Source organism: Falco biarmicus, chromosome 5 (assembly GCF_023638135.1).
Source record: "Falco biarmicus isolate bFalBia1 chromosome 5, bFalBia1.pri, whole genome shotgun sequence".
Taxonomy (NCBI): Eukaryota; Metazoa; Chordata; class Aves; order Falconiformes; family Falconidae; genus Falco; species Falco biarmicus.
Window position 1 is genome coordinate 14,635,504 of NC_079292.1, and position 16,097 is coordinate 14,651,600.

The 16,097-nt window shown below is 46.7% G+C and overlaps 1 protein-coding gene and 1 long non-coding RNA gene across 2 annotated transcripts in view; one reads left to right on the top strand and one right to left on the bottom strand.

Moving 5' to 3' along the window:
- Positions 1-2,030: 2,030 nt before the first annotated feature.
- The window catches only part of LOC130150571 (butyrophilin-like protein 2), a 120,170-nt gene continuing 106,103 nt past the window's right edge, over positions 2,031-16,097 (bottom strand). The window contains exons 2-5 of the mRNA XM_056341658.1: positions 5,728-5,880; positions 4,659-4,997; positions 3,007-3,270; positions 2,031-2,389 (exon numbers count right to left, since the gene is read on the bottom strand). Of these exons, the coding sequence (XP_056197633.1) occupies positions 2,094-2,389; positions 3,007-3,270; positions 4,659-4,997; positions 5,728-5,812 (984 nt within the window). The 5' untranslated portion in view covers positions 5,813-5,880 and the 3' untranslated portion in view covers positions 2,031-2,093. The remainder of the gene's footprint in view (positions 2,390-3,006; positions 3,271-4,658; positions 4,998-5,727; positions 5,881-16,097) is intronic.
- Positions 11,271-15,389, top strand: LOC130150574 (uncharacterized). The gene is made up of 4 exons (XR_008822280.1): positions 11,271-11,462; positions 12,818-12,912; positions 15,137-15,190; positions 15,354-15,389. It is a non-coding gene; the product is annotated as an uncharacterized LOC130150574 (long non-coding RNA).

Genomic DNA, 16,097 nt, shown 5'->3' on the forward strand with positions numbered 1-16,097 from the left:
AAACTTAAGACTTAACCTTTAGACTCAATCCTAAGACTTAAACCTAAGCACTTATTCCTAAGACTTAACACTAAGAGGTTTCCCTAAGACTTAACCTTAAGACTTTAACCCTAAGACTTAACTCTAACACTTAACCCTAAGACTCAACCTTAAGACTCAACCTTAAAACTTAACCCTAAGACCTAACCTTGTGACTTAACCCTAAGACTAAACCTTAAGACTTAAACTTTAAGATTTACCCTTAAGGCTTAACCCTGAGACTTACCCTAAGACTTATCCCTAAGACTTAACCGTAGGAGTTAATCCTAAGACTTAACCTTAAGACTTAACCACAAGACTTAGTACCAAGACTTAACCTTAAGACTTAACCCCAAGACTTAACCATAAGAGTTAACCATAAGAATTAACCCTAAGAATTAACCTTAAGACTTAACCTTACGACTATAACCCTGATTTGACCTTAAGACTTAACCCCAAGACTTAACCCTAAGACTTATTCCTAAGATTAACCCTAAGAATTAACCTTAAGACTGAACACTAAGACTTAATCCCAAGAATTAACCTTAAGACTTAACCTTAAGGCTTAACCCTAAGACTTAACCTTAAGACTTAAGATTTAATCCTGAGACTTAACCTTAAGACTGAACACTAAGACATAAAATTAAGACTTAATCTTAAAACTTAACCCAAATACTTAACCCTAAGACTTAACCCTAACACTTAACCTAAAGAATTAACCTTAAGACTATAACCCTAAGACTTAACCCTAAGGCTTAACCTTAAGACTTAACCCTAAGGCTTAACCCTAAGCATTAACCTAGAGACTTAAACCTAAGACTTAACCTTGAGATTTAACCTTGAGTCTTAACCCTAAGAGTGTAACCTTAAGACTTAACCCTAATACTTAAACTTAAGACTCAACTTTAAGACTTAACCTTGAGACTTAACCCTGAGAGATAACCACACGACTTATTCTCAAGACTTTACTCTAAGACTTTACCTTAAGACTTAACCCTAAGCAAATACAAGACACAAAAAGGAAAAAAAAAAACCAAGGGTGAGAGAAAGCAAATTCAAAACATTGACTGGAAAAAATTTCCAACTCCAAGCTGAGACATCCCAGGCTGAGACTAAACTCTGCAGGTTAACGGATGCTCAGATTCCCTCTTGCCCTCTCCAGCGCTGTGATTACCTGTGGGGGCTGGAGAAGGATCTGAGGCTGGGCTGAGTTTCCCGCCTGGGGACTACTTTCTCTCTCAGGTCCCACTCTGCCGCCTTGCCAGTGTTTTGGGTGGATGTCCCACCTGCCACACTGCACATTTCACAGCATGTGAGACCCCTGGTCAGCACCCCGGAATGTCCAGAGACACAGAAAGGGACCAGTCCCCTTTGTGACACTCCGCGGAATAAATGTCAGCCACTTCTTGTGGATTTCTCGGGTGGGGTTGGATACAAAGGAAGAGCTTGGGGGAATTGTCAGTAACCCTCTGAAGAGAGGAGACACTGCGTTCCCGGAGAGTTTCTGGGTACGTGCAGCCGTGGCAGCTTTGTACCTGAGAGGGTGGGCAGGGAAGGAAGGCAGGGGAGATGTGGCAGGCAGAGAGTCTGCTCTACAAACCAAGCTGCTGAGAAGTCAGATCGGACCCAGTAAACGTTAAATAATCGAAAGAGCCGAATCAGCCGAGCTTGTGCATTTCTGTATGGATGTGAAAAGGCGACCCAGCAGGGCAGGATCGTGAAGTCCTGACACGTGAGCTTAAGGGGTTAGCTCCAAGGCAGGCATTGATGCTCCCTGAAGCTGCATCTGACATGCTACTGATTCTGGCAGGGATGTCTTCCCTACCCCATCATCATGCACCATCCGTGAGCCCCCACGTCTGGTTGGTGGCCCAGGCTCTGCAGTCCCATCAGCCCCAACACAGCCTCCCCTCAACCAGCACGGGCCAGCCGTGAGTTTTCGCAACACTCTCAATGGATGTCACTATGGCGTGTGGTGGGAAACTCAGTGAAATAATCCACAGCGTTTGGCCCCACCTTCTCACTTAGTGGAGGATGATGCAGTATGCGAGTGAGGAGAGAGTAGCTTTGCTTGCTCAGAGGATGCCAAGGTACATGAGTCTTAATTGCTGCTTACCTGACTGTTGAGGCACCTGTAGACTGTGTTCCCTTTCAGCGGTCACAAACAAAGGTGGTGGTTGTGCACAGGGTATCTCAATGGAGCTTTCTATTGCAACACTATTGTCCGTCTCCTGTAGAAAGCTTGTCAGGGCCAGTGAAGATAGGTCTTCTCCTTGGGAATTAATCCACATCACTTTGGGCTTTACAAACGAACCTGTTATTCTGCCCTTGTACGCACAAGTGCCTCCCACAGTCATGTCATTCAAGGAACCTGGAAAAGAGGCAATTTAACACCACCACATCCGGCACAACACAGAATCACCAAGTATGCCATGAAAGAGATCTCACGGAACACCTGCACTTTTGTTGTTGTTTCATCTCTAATCAAGCATTTCATTTTCAGTAATTCTACACTTGAAAGCATCCTATGAGCTTTCTGTGTGAAAGAGTGAGACTGCTGAAATAAACAAAAAGAGGCAGAATTGTGTGCAAGAAGCTCTTCCCAAACCATGAATGATACAGCCTGTCATTCCAGGTGAGAAGGTAAAACCCAGAAATTATGCCAAAGAGATAACAATACTCAGGTTCAGACCATTAAAAATACAGGTAAGCTATGGCTGAACGCAGCCCAAAGAGGCAGGGCAGTAGGAAGATTGCTCTCAGCACTTCCCTGGATCATCATTCCATGGTGTTGCCCTGAAGACGCCACAAGGCCAACTCAAATGTCTACCACCCAACAGAAAAAATTTCTCCTGCATGGGCAGGCTCTGCAGGATGCTTGGTCTTCAAGGAAGGTGCTGAGACCTGCCCCATTGCAGCTCTTCTAGCAATAATGGAGGGCTCTGATTCCTCCAACAAAGCAGATGCAGGGGAAAAACTGTGGCCTACCTGATTGGCTTGCCTTGGTTTTGTTGAGTTGGACTACACACACCACATCTACTTTATCACAAGGCACTGTGATGATGCTTTGCACCGTGAAATGGTCTCTCTCACTCCACGTTACATTGGTGTTGGCCTCCACATCTGCCATGTCTCCTCCATAGTTCGTCCAAATAACTTCAGGCTTTGGGTACCAGTTTTTTGACTTACACGTGTAGCGACACATATTCTCCTCTTGCTGATCCCTGTACAAAGTTGGCTTGGTACCAATTGCTGTAACGGAGTTAGTCAATGAGTACAAGGCAGGGTTAGAGTTACTGCAACACCACTACAGTCACAGCAAATTGAACCAACACAACCCAGAAGGCCTCAGTATGTTGCGCTAGAAATTCATAGCTCATAAAAACAACCACAGCTGGTCAGATCAAATGGGCCGGTTACCTGGACTACAGCAACACTGAACACTAGGGCATCTCACCCCAGAGTCACAGTGAACCCCAGCAAGCCTGGATGATCAAAGGTCAGGAAGAGCATCTGGGAGTTTGCAAAAGAGATGAGCACTCTCTACGTGACTGAGGGGGGTGATACAGGTCCATAAAAAAGGAGCGGTGTGGAGGGGAAGAAGAGCAAAGAATTGTTGCCTGTCTTGTCTCACACCAAAACAGGCGGCATCAAGTCAGCCTAGCACATGATCAGTTCAAAAGAAAAGAGGTGAAAAGGGCCTTCACACATAGCATTGGCCTGCAGAATAGACTGACGCCAGATTTGTGGAAGCTAGATGTTTCCATGCCCTCAAATGAAGCTCCAGAGTGTGACTTGTCCATCAGCAGATCAGATCTGGTAAGGTGCTTTTTGCAAGTACTTCCAGGTTTGCATTTCAGACAGGTCAACTGAGATGGGGGATTTCTAAAGAGGAGGGAGAAGGGGCCTTTACCATATCATTAGGTGCACGGCACGTTGGTGAATACCCTCCCTAATAGCTCTGAGTAACTATTTTTTTCTTTTTACAAGGCAAACCAGCCCTAACTGGAGAAGCTGAACATTCATAATCCCAGAAGAGGATTTAAACAAATTATTTAAAATAAAACACCCCTTAAACAAACTCTAGTTTATTTATATGGGGATATTGAGCACCTACATGATGATATTCAGCATCTTAATGCAGTTCCCTGTTACACTATCTACCCCCTTGACAAGCCACGTGACCTTTCCCACTGAGCATCTTTAGATACTCAGAATCAAAGCAAGTCGTTCCAGCTGCTTCCCGCATCTTTGCTCATTTCTCCATATCTCCAAGAAACTGCTACATGTGATGGATCCCTGCTTCCCTGCAGATGGCTGAGCACCTGCCTGCCCCTGGGAAGCAGGGAAGGAATTCCTTGGTTTGATTTTCTTGCGTGCATGGCTTTTGTTTTACCTATTCAACGGTCTTTATCTCGACCCAATCTTTTCTCACTTTTACCCTTCTGATTTTCCCCTCCATCCCACCAGGGCAGGGAGCTAACAGCGGCTGTGTGATGCTTAGCTGCCTGCTGGGGCTAAACCTTGACAAGGTCTCAGCTGTCCAGCAAGGAATAGGCAGAGCCGCAGAGCCACAATGGGAACTGAACTCAGCATGGTCATAGCAAGTCGCATTTCACTGTGAAAATCTCCCTGCTTACCTGTAACATCAAGGTGCATAGTAGCCTTTGTGACAACGCTGCCGTTCACTGCGCAAACATATGTCCCCTCCTCAGCTACTTGCACTGCCTGGATAACCAGGAGAAGTGCTCTTCTCTTCCAGTGACACGCCATCCTCTTCCGTTCTTCATCCTGGCACTGATCCACCACCCCACCCAGGCTGGATGAAGCACACAGTGGAGCATCCTTCCCCTTTTCCAGTTTGTACCAAAGCACACTCGTGTTAAAGGGGACACTGTCTGTCAGCTGGCAGGACAGAGTCACTTGCTCTCCAACAGAGACAACTGACGGTTCACTGCTGACGGTGACAAGCACTTCGCCTGAAAGGAAGAGGTGGGAGCAAATGCACTGCTTTTCCCTGCAAGTGTAATCTTTCCATAGAGAGAAGAAAGCTACATGTGTTAGCTGAATCCAAAGCAGAAAGCCGAGCTCTAAGTTAGTCTCACAGTCCCATAGAATAGGGAGGTCAGGGTCCTGAGTCGTTGCTAGCACCTCCTCCAGGCACAGACATGCCTTACAGTTACCAGATGTCATGGCTTATATACGCCAGCTGTGTTACAGACTCATGGACCATACTCGTGGGCATTACGGGCAGTGATTTATTCAGGAAGACAATAGGTACACTGGTGCAAGTACTGCAAACCAAAGCTCGCTGAGCTACGAGCAAGTTACCACACGTGATGTGCAAAGAGCTGTACAAAGAGCTATGCACTCTGCAGATCTACAGCCCGCAAAGCAATCTGCACAGGCTCCTGCCCCCCACAGGCCCTGGTTCTGTCCCAGCAGAGACTGAACGTGCCGCCCTCATGTCTGTAGTAGGATAACACACCTGCGGCGCTTCCCTGAAGTCGCTGACACCTTCCCTGAAACAGCAGGGCTGGGGTGTCTCACGTCATCAGGATGGCTGGTGTTGTCCCATACTTGAACTTGGAGGTGTCAGACACCACATACGATCTACAGTGTGTTTGTTCCTCCAGGGTCTATGAAATGAAGCGCAGGCATGATATCTTAGGGTAACCGGCTAGCCGGGTACAGTAAGGAGTCTCTTACCTGTAAGCCACCTTGTAATTAAAATATATATTAGAAGAGCAAAGGACAAGAGCAGTATGAGCTTCATTTTGAACACTTCCTCCATAAATCCTCCAGAACCATCATGTGGGTAAAGTCAAATTGCTTGTATTGCCCCTGGAAATGGATGATGTGCTGTGAAAATGAGAAGGAATTCCCGAGAGGGAGGAGTGAACGGAAAGTAATGGATCTTGCTAAAGGCAGAGGCACAAAGTCAGCACCTGGCTCTGCCTGCTGTCCTCAGACCCTGCGGGACTGCGTCGCGTTAGTGGAGTCCCCCACAGCTCCCGCTTCTTTTCTCTGAAGGAGAAGTTGCTCGTTCCCGTTCCCTGACCGTGCCTGTTCTCGGGCACAGAATTGTCTGACCAAACCGATTTGGAGGGCAGGCACGAAGTCCAGGGTGCCCACCGCCAGCCCCGTACACATGTCACTAGGTCTCACGCAATGACTCTCTTGCTGGATGTGTCTGGGAAACTGGGCTGTGCTTCACACTTGCCAGCCTACTTGGATTCTGCAGCAATGTGTACCCTGGCTAAGAACACTGCCCTGGAAAAGGATGTGAGAGGGAATCACAGAAAATTCTGCTGCTTTTGCTTCACTGCAGATGAGCAGCTGTGGTCCTTCATGCCTGAAGGAGACAGATTGGGAGCAACTGCCTGGTCTGCTTCTCCCACAGTCTCCTTGGAAGCTTTTCTAGGGTCCCGTCTCGGAAGGCTTGAGGAAAGCCGTGTACCCCAGAGAGAGGCGACACTGCAGCTCAACTGTGTCCAGTCAGTTGTGACTTCACTCCCACCAGCCACTCTCTTCTGCCTTTTACAGTCCCTCGTGCAGCCTGGCTAAATCAATCAGCTCAGCCCGTTCCCTCTCTCGACGGCTGCATTATCTCACACCTGCAATCTCTCTTTTAACTTCCAACACCCTTGTACTCTTGTCCTCGCTTAGCAGAAAACATTGGTGAACTGCTGAAGGGCAGAGGATGTGTTGTTTGTCGCGGCAGCAAACCTGGAGTGTGGATAACTGGCTAGCTGAAAAGGGTCACATAGACATAGTCCAGCTGGCTGGACAAAAATGCACATCGCTCTCAGCTTATCTGAAGTAAAGCAAAATACACTGTCTTTGGCTGTTCTTGTTACACAGTAACAGGAAGATTTTGGTGGGAAAAGAATGTTGCAGGTGGGAACAGATAACTACAGAAGAGAAACAAGGGGCGGGCTTGGTATTTAGGCAACTAACCAATAATGAGCTTAACTTTTGTAATATGTATGAGCTAATTATAAGAAGGCATAAAAGGTGACTGTAAGGTACAATAAATGAAGTCTGCTGATCACTCATATTGAGCGACTGTGTCTTCCCTCCGTCGCAACACTGGAGGAACCGTCAGTGCTCTGAGGAAGCACCGGGGGAATACACCATGGCATGTGAGGGTCAAGCGCTTGCTCTAGAGGCACAGAGGATGAAGAGGGAGGCAATGCAAGCACCGTTCAGGAGAACACAGGCATCACACTCATCCCCTCAAAGGTAGGTAGAGTGCAATAAGGCATCCCCAGGAGAGACCCCTCCCTGAGTCACACTGAGATGCTTGGCACAAAAGCTCAACTATGTGTCAAAATGAAAAACTACTCACGTTCTGAGTACCAACGGTTATTTACAACATCTTTTCAACACAGTCTATTTGAGGGGCAGAGTTTTAACATTGATGTCTCAACCATTCCACGGGGTGAATGAACAAAAACAGAAAAACATGGGTCTGGCTGGACCAGGTTTGTAGATTTTTTTGCATTCTTCGTCTACGGCCCTTAATTCCCTGCTATGCTAAATATTTATACCTGTATTAAAGAGACCATTTTAATAGATGTTTACCATTCCAAAGCAGAGGATGGTACATTTTTAATCAACCACATTGGAGGAACATTCTATGTCAAGAACTTCCCAGATCATTGGTATGATGTAACTAAAACTATGGTACAAATCTCAGCACGGTTCATGATTAACTAACTCATTAATGTTGGGAGACCCCACGTGCAGTGCTGCATTCATCTCTGGGGCCCCCAGCATAAGAAGGACATGGACCCTTTGCAGTGAGCCCAGAGGAGGACCACAAAGATGAACAGAGGGCTGGAGCACGTCTCCTGTGAAGGCAGGCTGGGAGAGTTGGGGTTGTTCAGCCTGGACAGAAGGCTCTGGGGAGAACCTAGAGGAGGCTTCCAGTACCTAAAGGCACCCACCAGAAAGCTGGAGAGGGACTTCTTACAAGGGCACGTAGTGACAGGAAAAGGGCGAATAGCTTTAATTTGAAAGAGGGTAGTAGATTTAGATTAGATATTGGACAGAAATGGTTCACTCTGAGGGTGGTGAGGCGCTGGCACAGGTTGCCCAGAGAAGCTGTAGGGTAGAAAGGGAAACTAGAGATGGATGCTGCAGAATGCCAAGACCCTTGTCCCAGCCTGCACTCATTTATTGATCTTTCTGTGGAATGATTAACTACTCTCCCCAATGCCGTCAGCTTTTCCAACATATAGAAAGAAGGAAGGAAGAATAAAAAGAATGTTAAAAGCTGCAGCAAAGTTACGGAGCCTTGGTTGGTTTGATTTTCTTTTTTTTCCTGTTCACACTTCCCCATGTAAAGCTACAAGCTCTCAGGCACAGGCCACAACCTGTTTTTCAAAACGGAAAGACAAAACAAATGCCACAGGTTTGCATGATTCACCAGCTGGAAAAGCTAGCAAAGGTGTACTGCTTGTACACACATGTGTAAAAATCTGTATCCTTCCTAAGTCAAATCAGGGTGTTTCATGAGCAGGATGATTTGAAGTTACAAGTAGGAATATACGGGACACAGCTGCACCAGGAAATTTAGAAATTGCGCAGTTTAGAACTTCAAAGTGCAAAGCCTTACGATTCAATTCCCCCAGGCTTATTTAGGTTGGGGGGAGAGGGAGAGAGGAAGTTCAGATCACAGGTGGGACACAGACCCCAAACCATTTCCCTCCTCCTGCCCAGGCAGCAGCAAGTTCTGAGCCACGAGGCCGATAGCGGTGGCGGAGCTCTGCTTTCCCGGCGATGGCTGGGCACCTGCCGGCTGATGGGAAGTAGTGAATGGATTCCTTGAGCTGCTTTGCTTGCGTGTGCAGCTTTTGCTTTACACATTAAACTTTCTTTATTTCAACCCACAACTTTTGTCGCTTTTACACTAACGATCCTCTGCCTCATCCCAGTGTGGTGGTGAGGAGTGAAGAAGCGGCTGTGTTGCCAGCTGGGGTTAAAGCCCAACAGCTTTAACAGAAACAGGAGGGAACAAAAGACTGAGAAACAACAGAAGGTGAGAGGAGGAGGAGGGCTGCATGAGCAGGCACCCCCTGAAGGGACTGCAGGCAGCGGATAAGCCCCCGCCAGAGCAGGTACGCCTCTGAAGGCAGTGCAGCCCATGGAGGACCCACGCGGGAGCACAAGAAGATCGTGAGAAGGAAGGAGTGACAAAGAGCAACCACTCTGGCATGACCGCAACAAGCCCTCCCTGGAGAGACTCAGTGTAACCTTGGGTGATAGAAAGGTGGGGGGAGATGTGTCTGGAGTGGAGCTGGGGCTGGGTGTGAAGCCTGGGAAATTGTGACAGGAGATGAAAAGTACCTCTGTTTTTCATTTCCCAATACCCAAACCAGTAACTGAATATTTCTGCCAGCTTGCAGCAAATTGAGCTAAGTTCCCCAAGCCTAATCTCTCTTGCCCATGACACCAATTGGCGAGTGATTTCTCAGTCTTCTCTTCTACACATGAGTTTTGTGCCTCCAGTTCCTCCTGTTTTCTCCCCATGCCTCCCCGTGAGGAGGAGGTGGAGAGCACCTGTGCTGCTGCTTGGCTGGTAGCAAGGGTCAACCCTCCACAGACATGCAGAGAGACAAGGCATGCTCAGTACCCTGCCAAATGTTGGCCCATTCTTGGGAAATCCAATGTCTCTTTTAACTCCTCCTACCAGCGTTTTTCCAATGAGCTTAAAGTTTAAAAGTTTTTAAAACACACTCTTCTCATTGAAAATACTTTAATTTCCTTTCTTGAGACAACAGTGGCAGAATTTGGCTTGCCTCACTTTAGGGGTGGCATTCAACCAAATGTAAATACAGAACAGCGGGTACAAGTCAAGTTGCCTAGACAAGAAGGAAAGACAGGCTACATAACGTCACCTAAACCGCATTTCTGTCTTGAAGCAACTGAAACCACTGATGTCCTGGTAAGACTTTCATGACCTGTGATGGGACTCAGACTCCTGCCTTGCTTTTTCTGAATCTGATCCCAATCTTCTTTCAACTAGCTAATTGGTTTTTTTCTTTCTCAATGTTTTTTTCCCTGTTTAGCCTCAGGTGTCTTCTTTAATTTTACATTAGTGATGTCTGAGATTTAACTTTTCCCTTCTTCTTCCCACTGAACTGTCTTTCCTTCATCCATTAGATCATCCAATTATATTTGACGAAGCTTTAATGGGAGAGGGACTAAGAGCAGGTGGATAGAAGGTGTGAGTGTCCCTTCCCTTTTGGATAGAAATGGGTAAGACCTTCCTGCAGGTCTCTTTCCAAGCCTTAGAGGCATTCATTCACACCACGATGGTCATCTGCTCTACTTTATAAAAGTTCATCTGCCCTTTCTCCGGGTCCAGAAGCACACCGGTCACCGAATCACTTATTTGCTGCTTCTCACTGCTGCGTCCTCCTTCGCTAGAGAAAATGTCCCCCTGGGAGCTGTGCAGCACCCAGCAGTCCTCCCCAGACAGTGCCCCTTCCTCCCTGCCTCCCTTTCTCGCTCCCCCCCCCCAGCACCCAGTCCCGCTACTGGCCCACCTCCACCTCCCAGTAGTGCTTCCCAGCTGCAAACCCTTCCTTCCCCACCAGGACAGGGGCTGTGGAGCGAGTGGTGGTGCCGGCAAACAAAACAAACAAACAAAGAAAAAATGAAAAAAGAAAAAGAGCATTACTGCATTACTGCCTGGCCAGTTGGTTACATTGAGAATTGTAGAAAGCATGAGATGTGCTTTTCAATGATTTAATTTTCCTCGATTTCTAAAGCTTATTGGGAAATGGATCCTTTCTGAATTTATAATCAAACTTGAAAACAGGCCAAACAATGTTAAAGGGAACAGACTTATCAGAAGTATTTCATACGACAGTCTACTTCTTATTTGCTCTTTCAGCGTGTGAGGTTGTTCTTAGACATTAAACTGAGTTAATGACTTCAACAACTCCAAGCGCAATTTCTAAATTTCCTGCTGGGTCTGTGTCTTGTATATTCCTACTTGTAACTTCAAATCATCCTGGTGAGTAACAGGCTCATGCAACACCCCGATTTGGTTTCTCTACCTCCCGTTCATGCTGTTGTCTCAATTCCAGGTCGTTGTCAGAAAGCCACACTCAAAAATGAGCTGCAGTGCTCAGGTGCAGAAAGGCTTGAAACATAATCCTCTTACTGTACCTTGGATCTAGGCGTGCCGGCAATTCAGGCCCTTGGGTTGTTCCTGCTACAGGGGTTGGTACGTGCAGGCACGGGCTGGACTATTGCACTCAAGAGCAAACAGTTGCTCCTGGTGAACGTTCAGGTTTCAGCGCCTGTAAGCTTCCATCAGGAAAGGAGCGAGGTCAACTCCCTTACCTCCGGGTAATACAAGCCAAAGGCTCCTCACTTCCATAATCCACGCCGAAATTCAAAGGGGTTCTTTGGGTCCTGCTCTTCAGGTAAGGAATTAAAACCTGGCTGAAAGAGAATTGTGCGTGATGAGGTTTTTGGAGGGGTTTGCCTGATTATTGAGCTGGTAGTTTGCTATCGACAACCGCCAGGGCATGATTCCAGCCTGGAATTAAAAAGGCTTCTTTCTTTGCTTCCTTAAGCGTGAAGAATGAAGTGTAAATCTGATGGATGATTTGGATTTGGAATCAGAGGCTATCCGCCAGCAATTTTATTAAAGAAAGAGGTCACTGAAATGCTAATGGTTATTTGCGAGGTTGCTCCACAGAGAGAGTTTGCTGAAAATGTTGTGATGCGTGGGGCTGGTTGGAGGACTGCAATGTGCTGGTTCTGAAACACGTTCCCGCTTCAGAAAGCAAATGCATGTGCTCCCTTTGTGTCAGAAATACAGGCTTGCTCTGGGTTAGCCTGCTAGGTATATACCAATATGACGTCTATATACACCCCATGACATAGATAATCTGAACTGATCAAGTCTAACTGGGGTATAAATTTATTCTGCAGATAACGAATAGGAAGGATACAGATTTTTACACTCGTGTGTACAAGCAGTACACCTTTGCTAGCTTTTCCAGCTGGTGAATCATGCAAACCTGTGGCATTTGTTTTGTCTTTCCATTTTGAAAAACAGGTTGTGGCCTGTGCCTGAGAGCTTGTAGCTTTACATGGGGAAGCGTGAACAGGAAAAAAAAGAAAATCAAACCAACCAAGGCTCTGTAACTTTGCTGCAGCTTTTAACATTCTTTTTATTCTTCCTTCCTTCTTTCTATATGTTGGAAAAGCTGACGGCATTGGGGAGAGTAGTTAATCATTCCACAGAAAGATCAATAAATGAGTGCAGACTGGAACAAGGGTCTTGGCATTCTGCAGCATCCATCTCTAGTTTCCCTTTCTACTCTTTGATGCTTCACCTTCTCCTTTGTTAGGGAAGCAAAGGTGCACAGAGTTAGCCCTCGCAGGGAAGGGAGCACCAGGTGTGTTCTGCAGACTTTGCACAGGAGCAGAGATGCCTCTGGGCTCTGAGGAAAGCTCTCCCCACGTTGAGCTTAGTGACGCGGCAGTCTAGGTTGGTCTAACTTTTTCAGTGTTCACATGAAAATCTCTAGGTGGAGCAAAATACTAACGTTTTACTCTAAAAACCCTCTTGAAACATTGGGTGAGACTCTGTGCACCTAAATTTACACTTTTTTACCATAGGGGGAACCCTTGCAAAGCACTACTACCAAAACCTGGCCGCAGACACCCAATACACCCAGAAAAAAAGTCTCTTATATTTACCTATCATCTTCTATCAGACTTTGCGGGGTCACCAGAAGGTGAAAGGCATTTCTTACTGTCTCCCCAGGACTGCAGAATTGCTCCTGCGGCAGTGGTCACTTGAGCCATCTTGTTCCTTCCTGTATTTTTAAAAATATCTAGCCAAGACAGTCCTACCAACAGGTAAGTGCACAAGACTTTTTTTAATGCCACAAAGGATGCATAATGAAAATGGCAAAACAGTATTTGTAGCCAAGCCATATTGGTTGTAACTTTATTGTGATTTTATACTTTAAAACATTTTATTTTCACGTGCCTTTTTGCAAACAGTGACTATCACCGGCAATCCAAGAACATGTCTATCTGTTGCTAATAAAACTTCCCTGTTAAGTAGCTGGTCGTCGCAGTTTCTCAAGGAACATGACCAAACCCTAGAGTGTGGCAGTGCTAGTCCATGACCACGGCTGGCCTGGCAGTGCAGACTGCTATCAGTGTATCCAGGCCCTTGGTGGTTTAATATACATATTAAACGTGACTGGACTGATGGTGGTAAATCAGACATCACCTAGAAGTTAAACCTAGATGCACCCAACTGCCCACCTCAATGAGAAGAGATGGAAGGTGGGCAGGAGTGGGTTATTTCCTGCTAAATCGCTCCAGCTCCTTTAAGGCAACAGGGTGTATCATATATGGTTTGGGAAGACCTATCTTCACTGGCCCTGACAAGCATTCTACAGGAGACGGACAATAGTGTTGCAATAGAAAGCTCCATTGAGATACCCTGTGGACAACCACCACCTTTGTTTGTGACCGCTGAAAGGGAACACAGCCTACAGGTGCCTCAACAGTCAGGTAAGCAGCAATTAAGACTCATGTACCTTGGCATCCTCTGAGCAAGCAAAGCTACTCTCTCCTCACTCGCATACTGCATCATCCTCCACTAAGTGAGAAGGTGGGGCCAAACGCTGTGGATTATTTCACTGAGTTTCCCACCACACGCCATAGTGACATCCATTGAGAGTGTTACGAAAACTCACAGCTGGCCCGTGCTGACCAAGGAGAGAGGCTAGGATGCAAAGGGTAGAATTGCAAGATCAAGTATTCTATTCATGTGCAGGAGGTGTCTCAGCCAGACGGGGTAACCCACGTGTGGTGTTACACATGGTTCTTACACCTTTCAAGCGTTCAGTTACAACATGATTTGACTCATTGCTACTTAACACACACACAGAGACTACGGTTTGCAACGAAAAGACAATGCCATGGTGTCATCATCCACCTGACTCTTTGATGATCTAGACGTCCCTGGAGTCCATCTTCCTACGGTTGCTTATGTATGACACCAGGCAATGGGAGGGTTTGACAGAGGTGTTGGGGGGGCTAGGATGCTGGCAATGTCTCCATAGTCCAGGCATATCCTTTATCCTTTCTGGACAGCTTTCAGATTCTCAGAAACAAAGGTCCTTACCTCCAGATGGAGCTGCCCTGCTCCTTGCAGTGAGCTGGGCTCCTTCAGTCATACTTACTTAAGCAGGACTGTTCAGTATACAATGCAGACCACATACCTCTGAAGAAAGTTGAGACAATCTCATACTATATAGACTAAACGGGTACAAGAGTTCGGGAACGGGGTTTTGCCTAAGAACAGTCTATTGCTCAGTGCTTTGAGGAAGTCACTGAACCCAACTGCCAGGAGTGTGGCCGCAATGAGAAGAGCGTCTGCTGACCCCAGGAAAGCCAGGAAGACAGTGGGCCCATGAGATAAGTGCACACTAGCCTGTCTCCCAGCATGAATCTCTGTTTTTTGATGCTGCAGAGAAGTTTTTGTGAGAGCTCTTCAGGGTGCCAGCTGCTGAGAGTTGTACCGAGAAGGAAAGACTTTGGCATGAGGCTACTAGGGGGCGATTCTGCCTGAAAGGTGATGTTAAGGCCGAGCTGTCCTCTGAAATTTCTTCTGAGTGAAAGCTTTGGAGGACAACTTGTCGTAAGCTAATGTATTTTGATGGTATCACTCAGAACGATATTGCTCCCTTCAGAGACAGTGGCCTCAAATAGAATGAGAGACTAGAGACCAACTGCAAAAGCAAAAGACAGTAAGAAACTTCCCAAGGAAAAAGACAAATAGTTGCCAGTTTATGTCGAGTGTGGTTTTCAGCGTGTGTCTGTGGAAGACTCTTGGACACAAGGCAGTGAATATAAAATGCAACTATCAATGCTCATTTCAGCTTTCTTTGAGAACTTTTTTGCTCCTCTTCACATTTCCCGAGGAATGATATGGCTGAAAGTGTTCTGCTAGCCACGTTCAAATGCTGCAGATCATGTGAATATACAGCCACTGTGTGTGCGCGTGTGCTATACCGCAAGAAAGCCGATTCATTTTTTCTATTGCTTGTTCTCCTTTTTTCAGAAAGCGGTGATTTCTTCTGGGTTCCCTGCCTCCTTGTCCTCCTTATTTTAGCAGGTAAGCTATTTCCCCCTGCCAGAGATCACATGAGCCAGTCCATCTTGGCAGTGAAGATTCATTTCCAGAGCCAGTGATGGGCTGCACTTTGGCTCTTCGTACTGTGTGTGGGTTACACAGTAGTTGTGGTGGAGTTACTAATTCTGGTGGTTTTGCCTTTCAGAATTGCCTTGCTGGAAGATTGCAATGTCTTGCTTTTCTAAGAGTAAGTGTTGAAGTTCAGGGCATAGAGACTTGGCCTGCTCATGGCGCGAGCTCGTTAGTAGAATCTTGACAGTGCAATATTTGTTCTGTTCATGAGGTTCCTTCTCTTCATGCCTACCCTGCATTTGAACAGAATGGTGTGATACTGTAACGACTGGGGGGCTTTCTAACTGACTGGGCTCCATTGAAGGAAGGGCTGTGAGTGTTTATGGCTGGTGGCAAAAATCCCAGTCAGGGCCAGGTGATGAGTAGCTCCAAAGGAGCATGAACTGTCCCCCATGCCAGAGCTGTTGTTCTTCATTCCCTGGAGTGGGCAGTATTTGAGGGGTCTGGCTTGCAAAGACCTTGTGGTTCTTGTCCTGACTTCATGTCTTCTCCTCCAGTGACAATGGTGACACATCAGGGAAACGGCATAAAAAAGCTGCGTCTTTCTCACTTCCCCACTGCCATAAATCTTTCAGGAAGGTGGGGAGGGATGCTCCAGCAATGACAACTGCTCCCCAAGTGCCATGTTGAGAGAGCCTGCCAATGTGCAAGGCTCAACCTGGCAGCTGGTGCTCCCTGGCTTTGGCTTTGCCAAGATAGTGCCCCATGGCCAGTTGTGGGGTGATTGTAACCCCTCACTTTTGTGGGGTGCCTTGCAAGAACTAGTGTGGAGTTTCTGTTTAGGAAGTTTTTGCCTTCAGTATAGATTCAGTGGCAG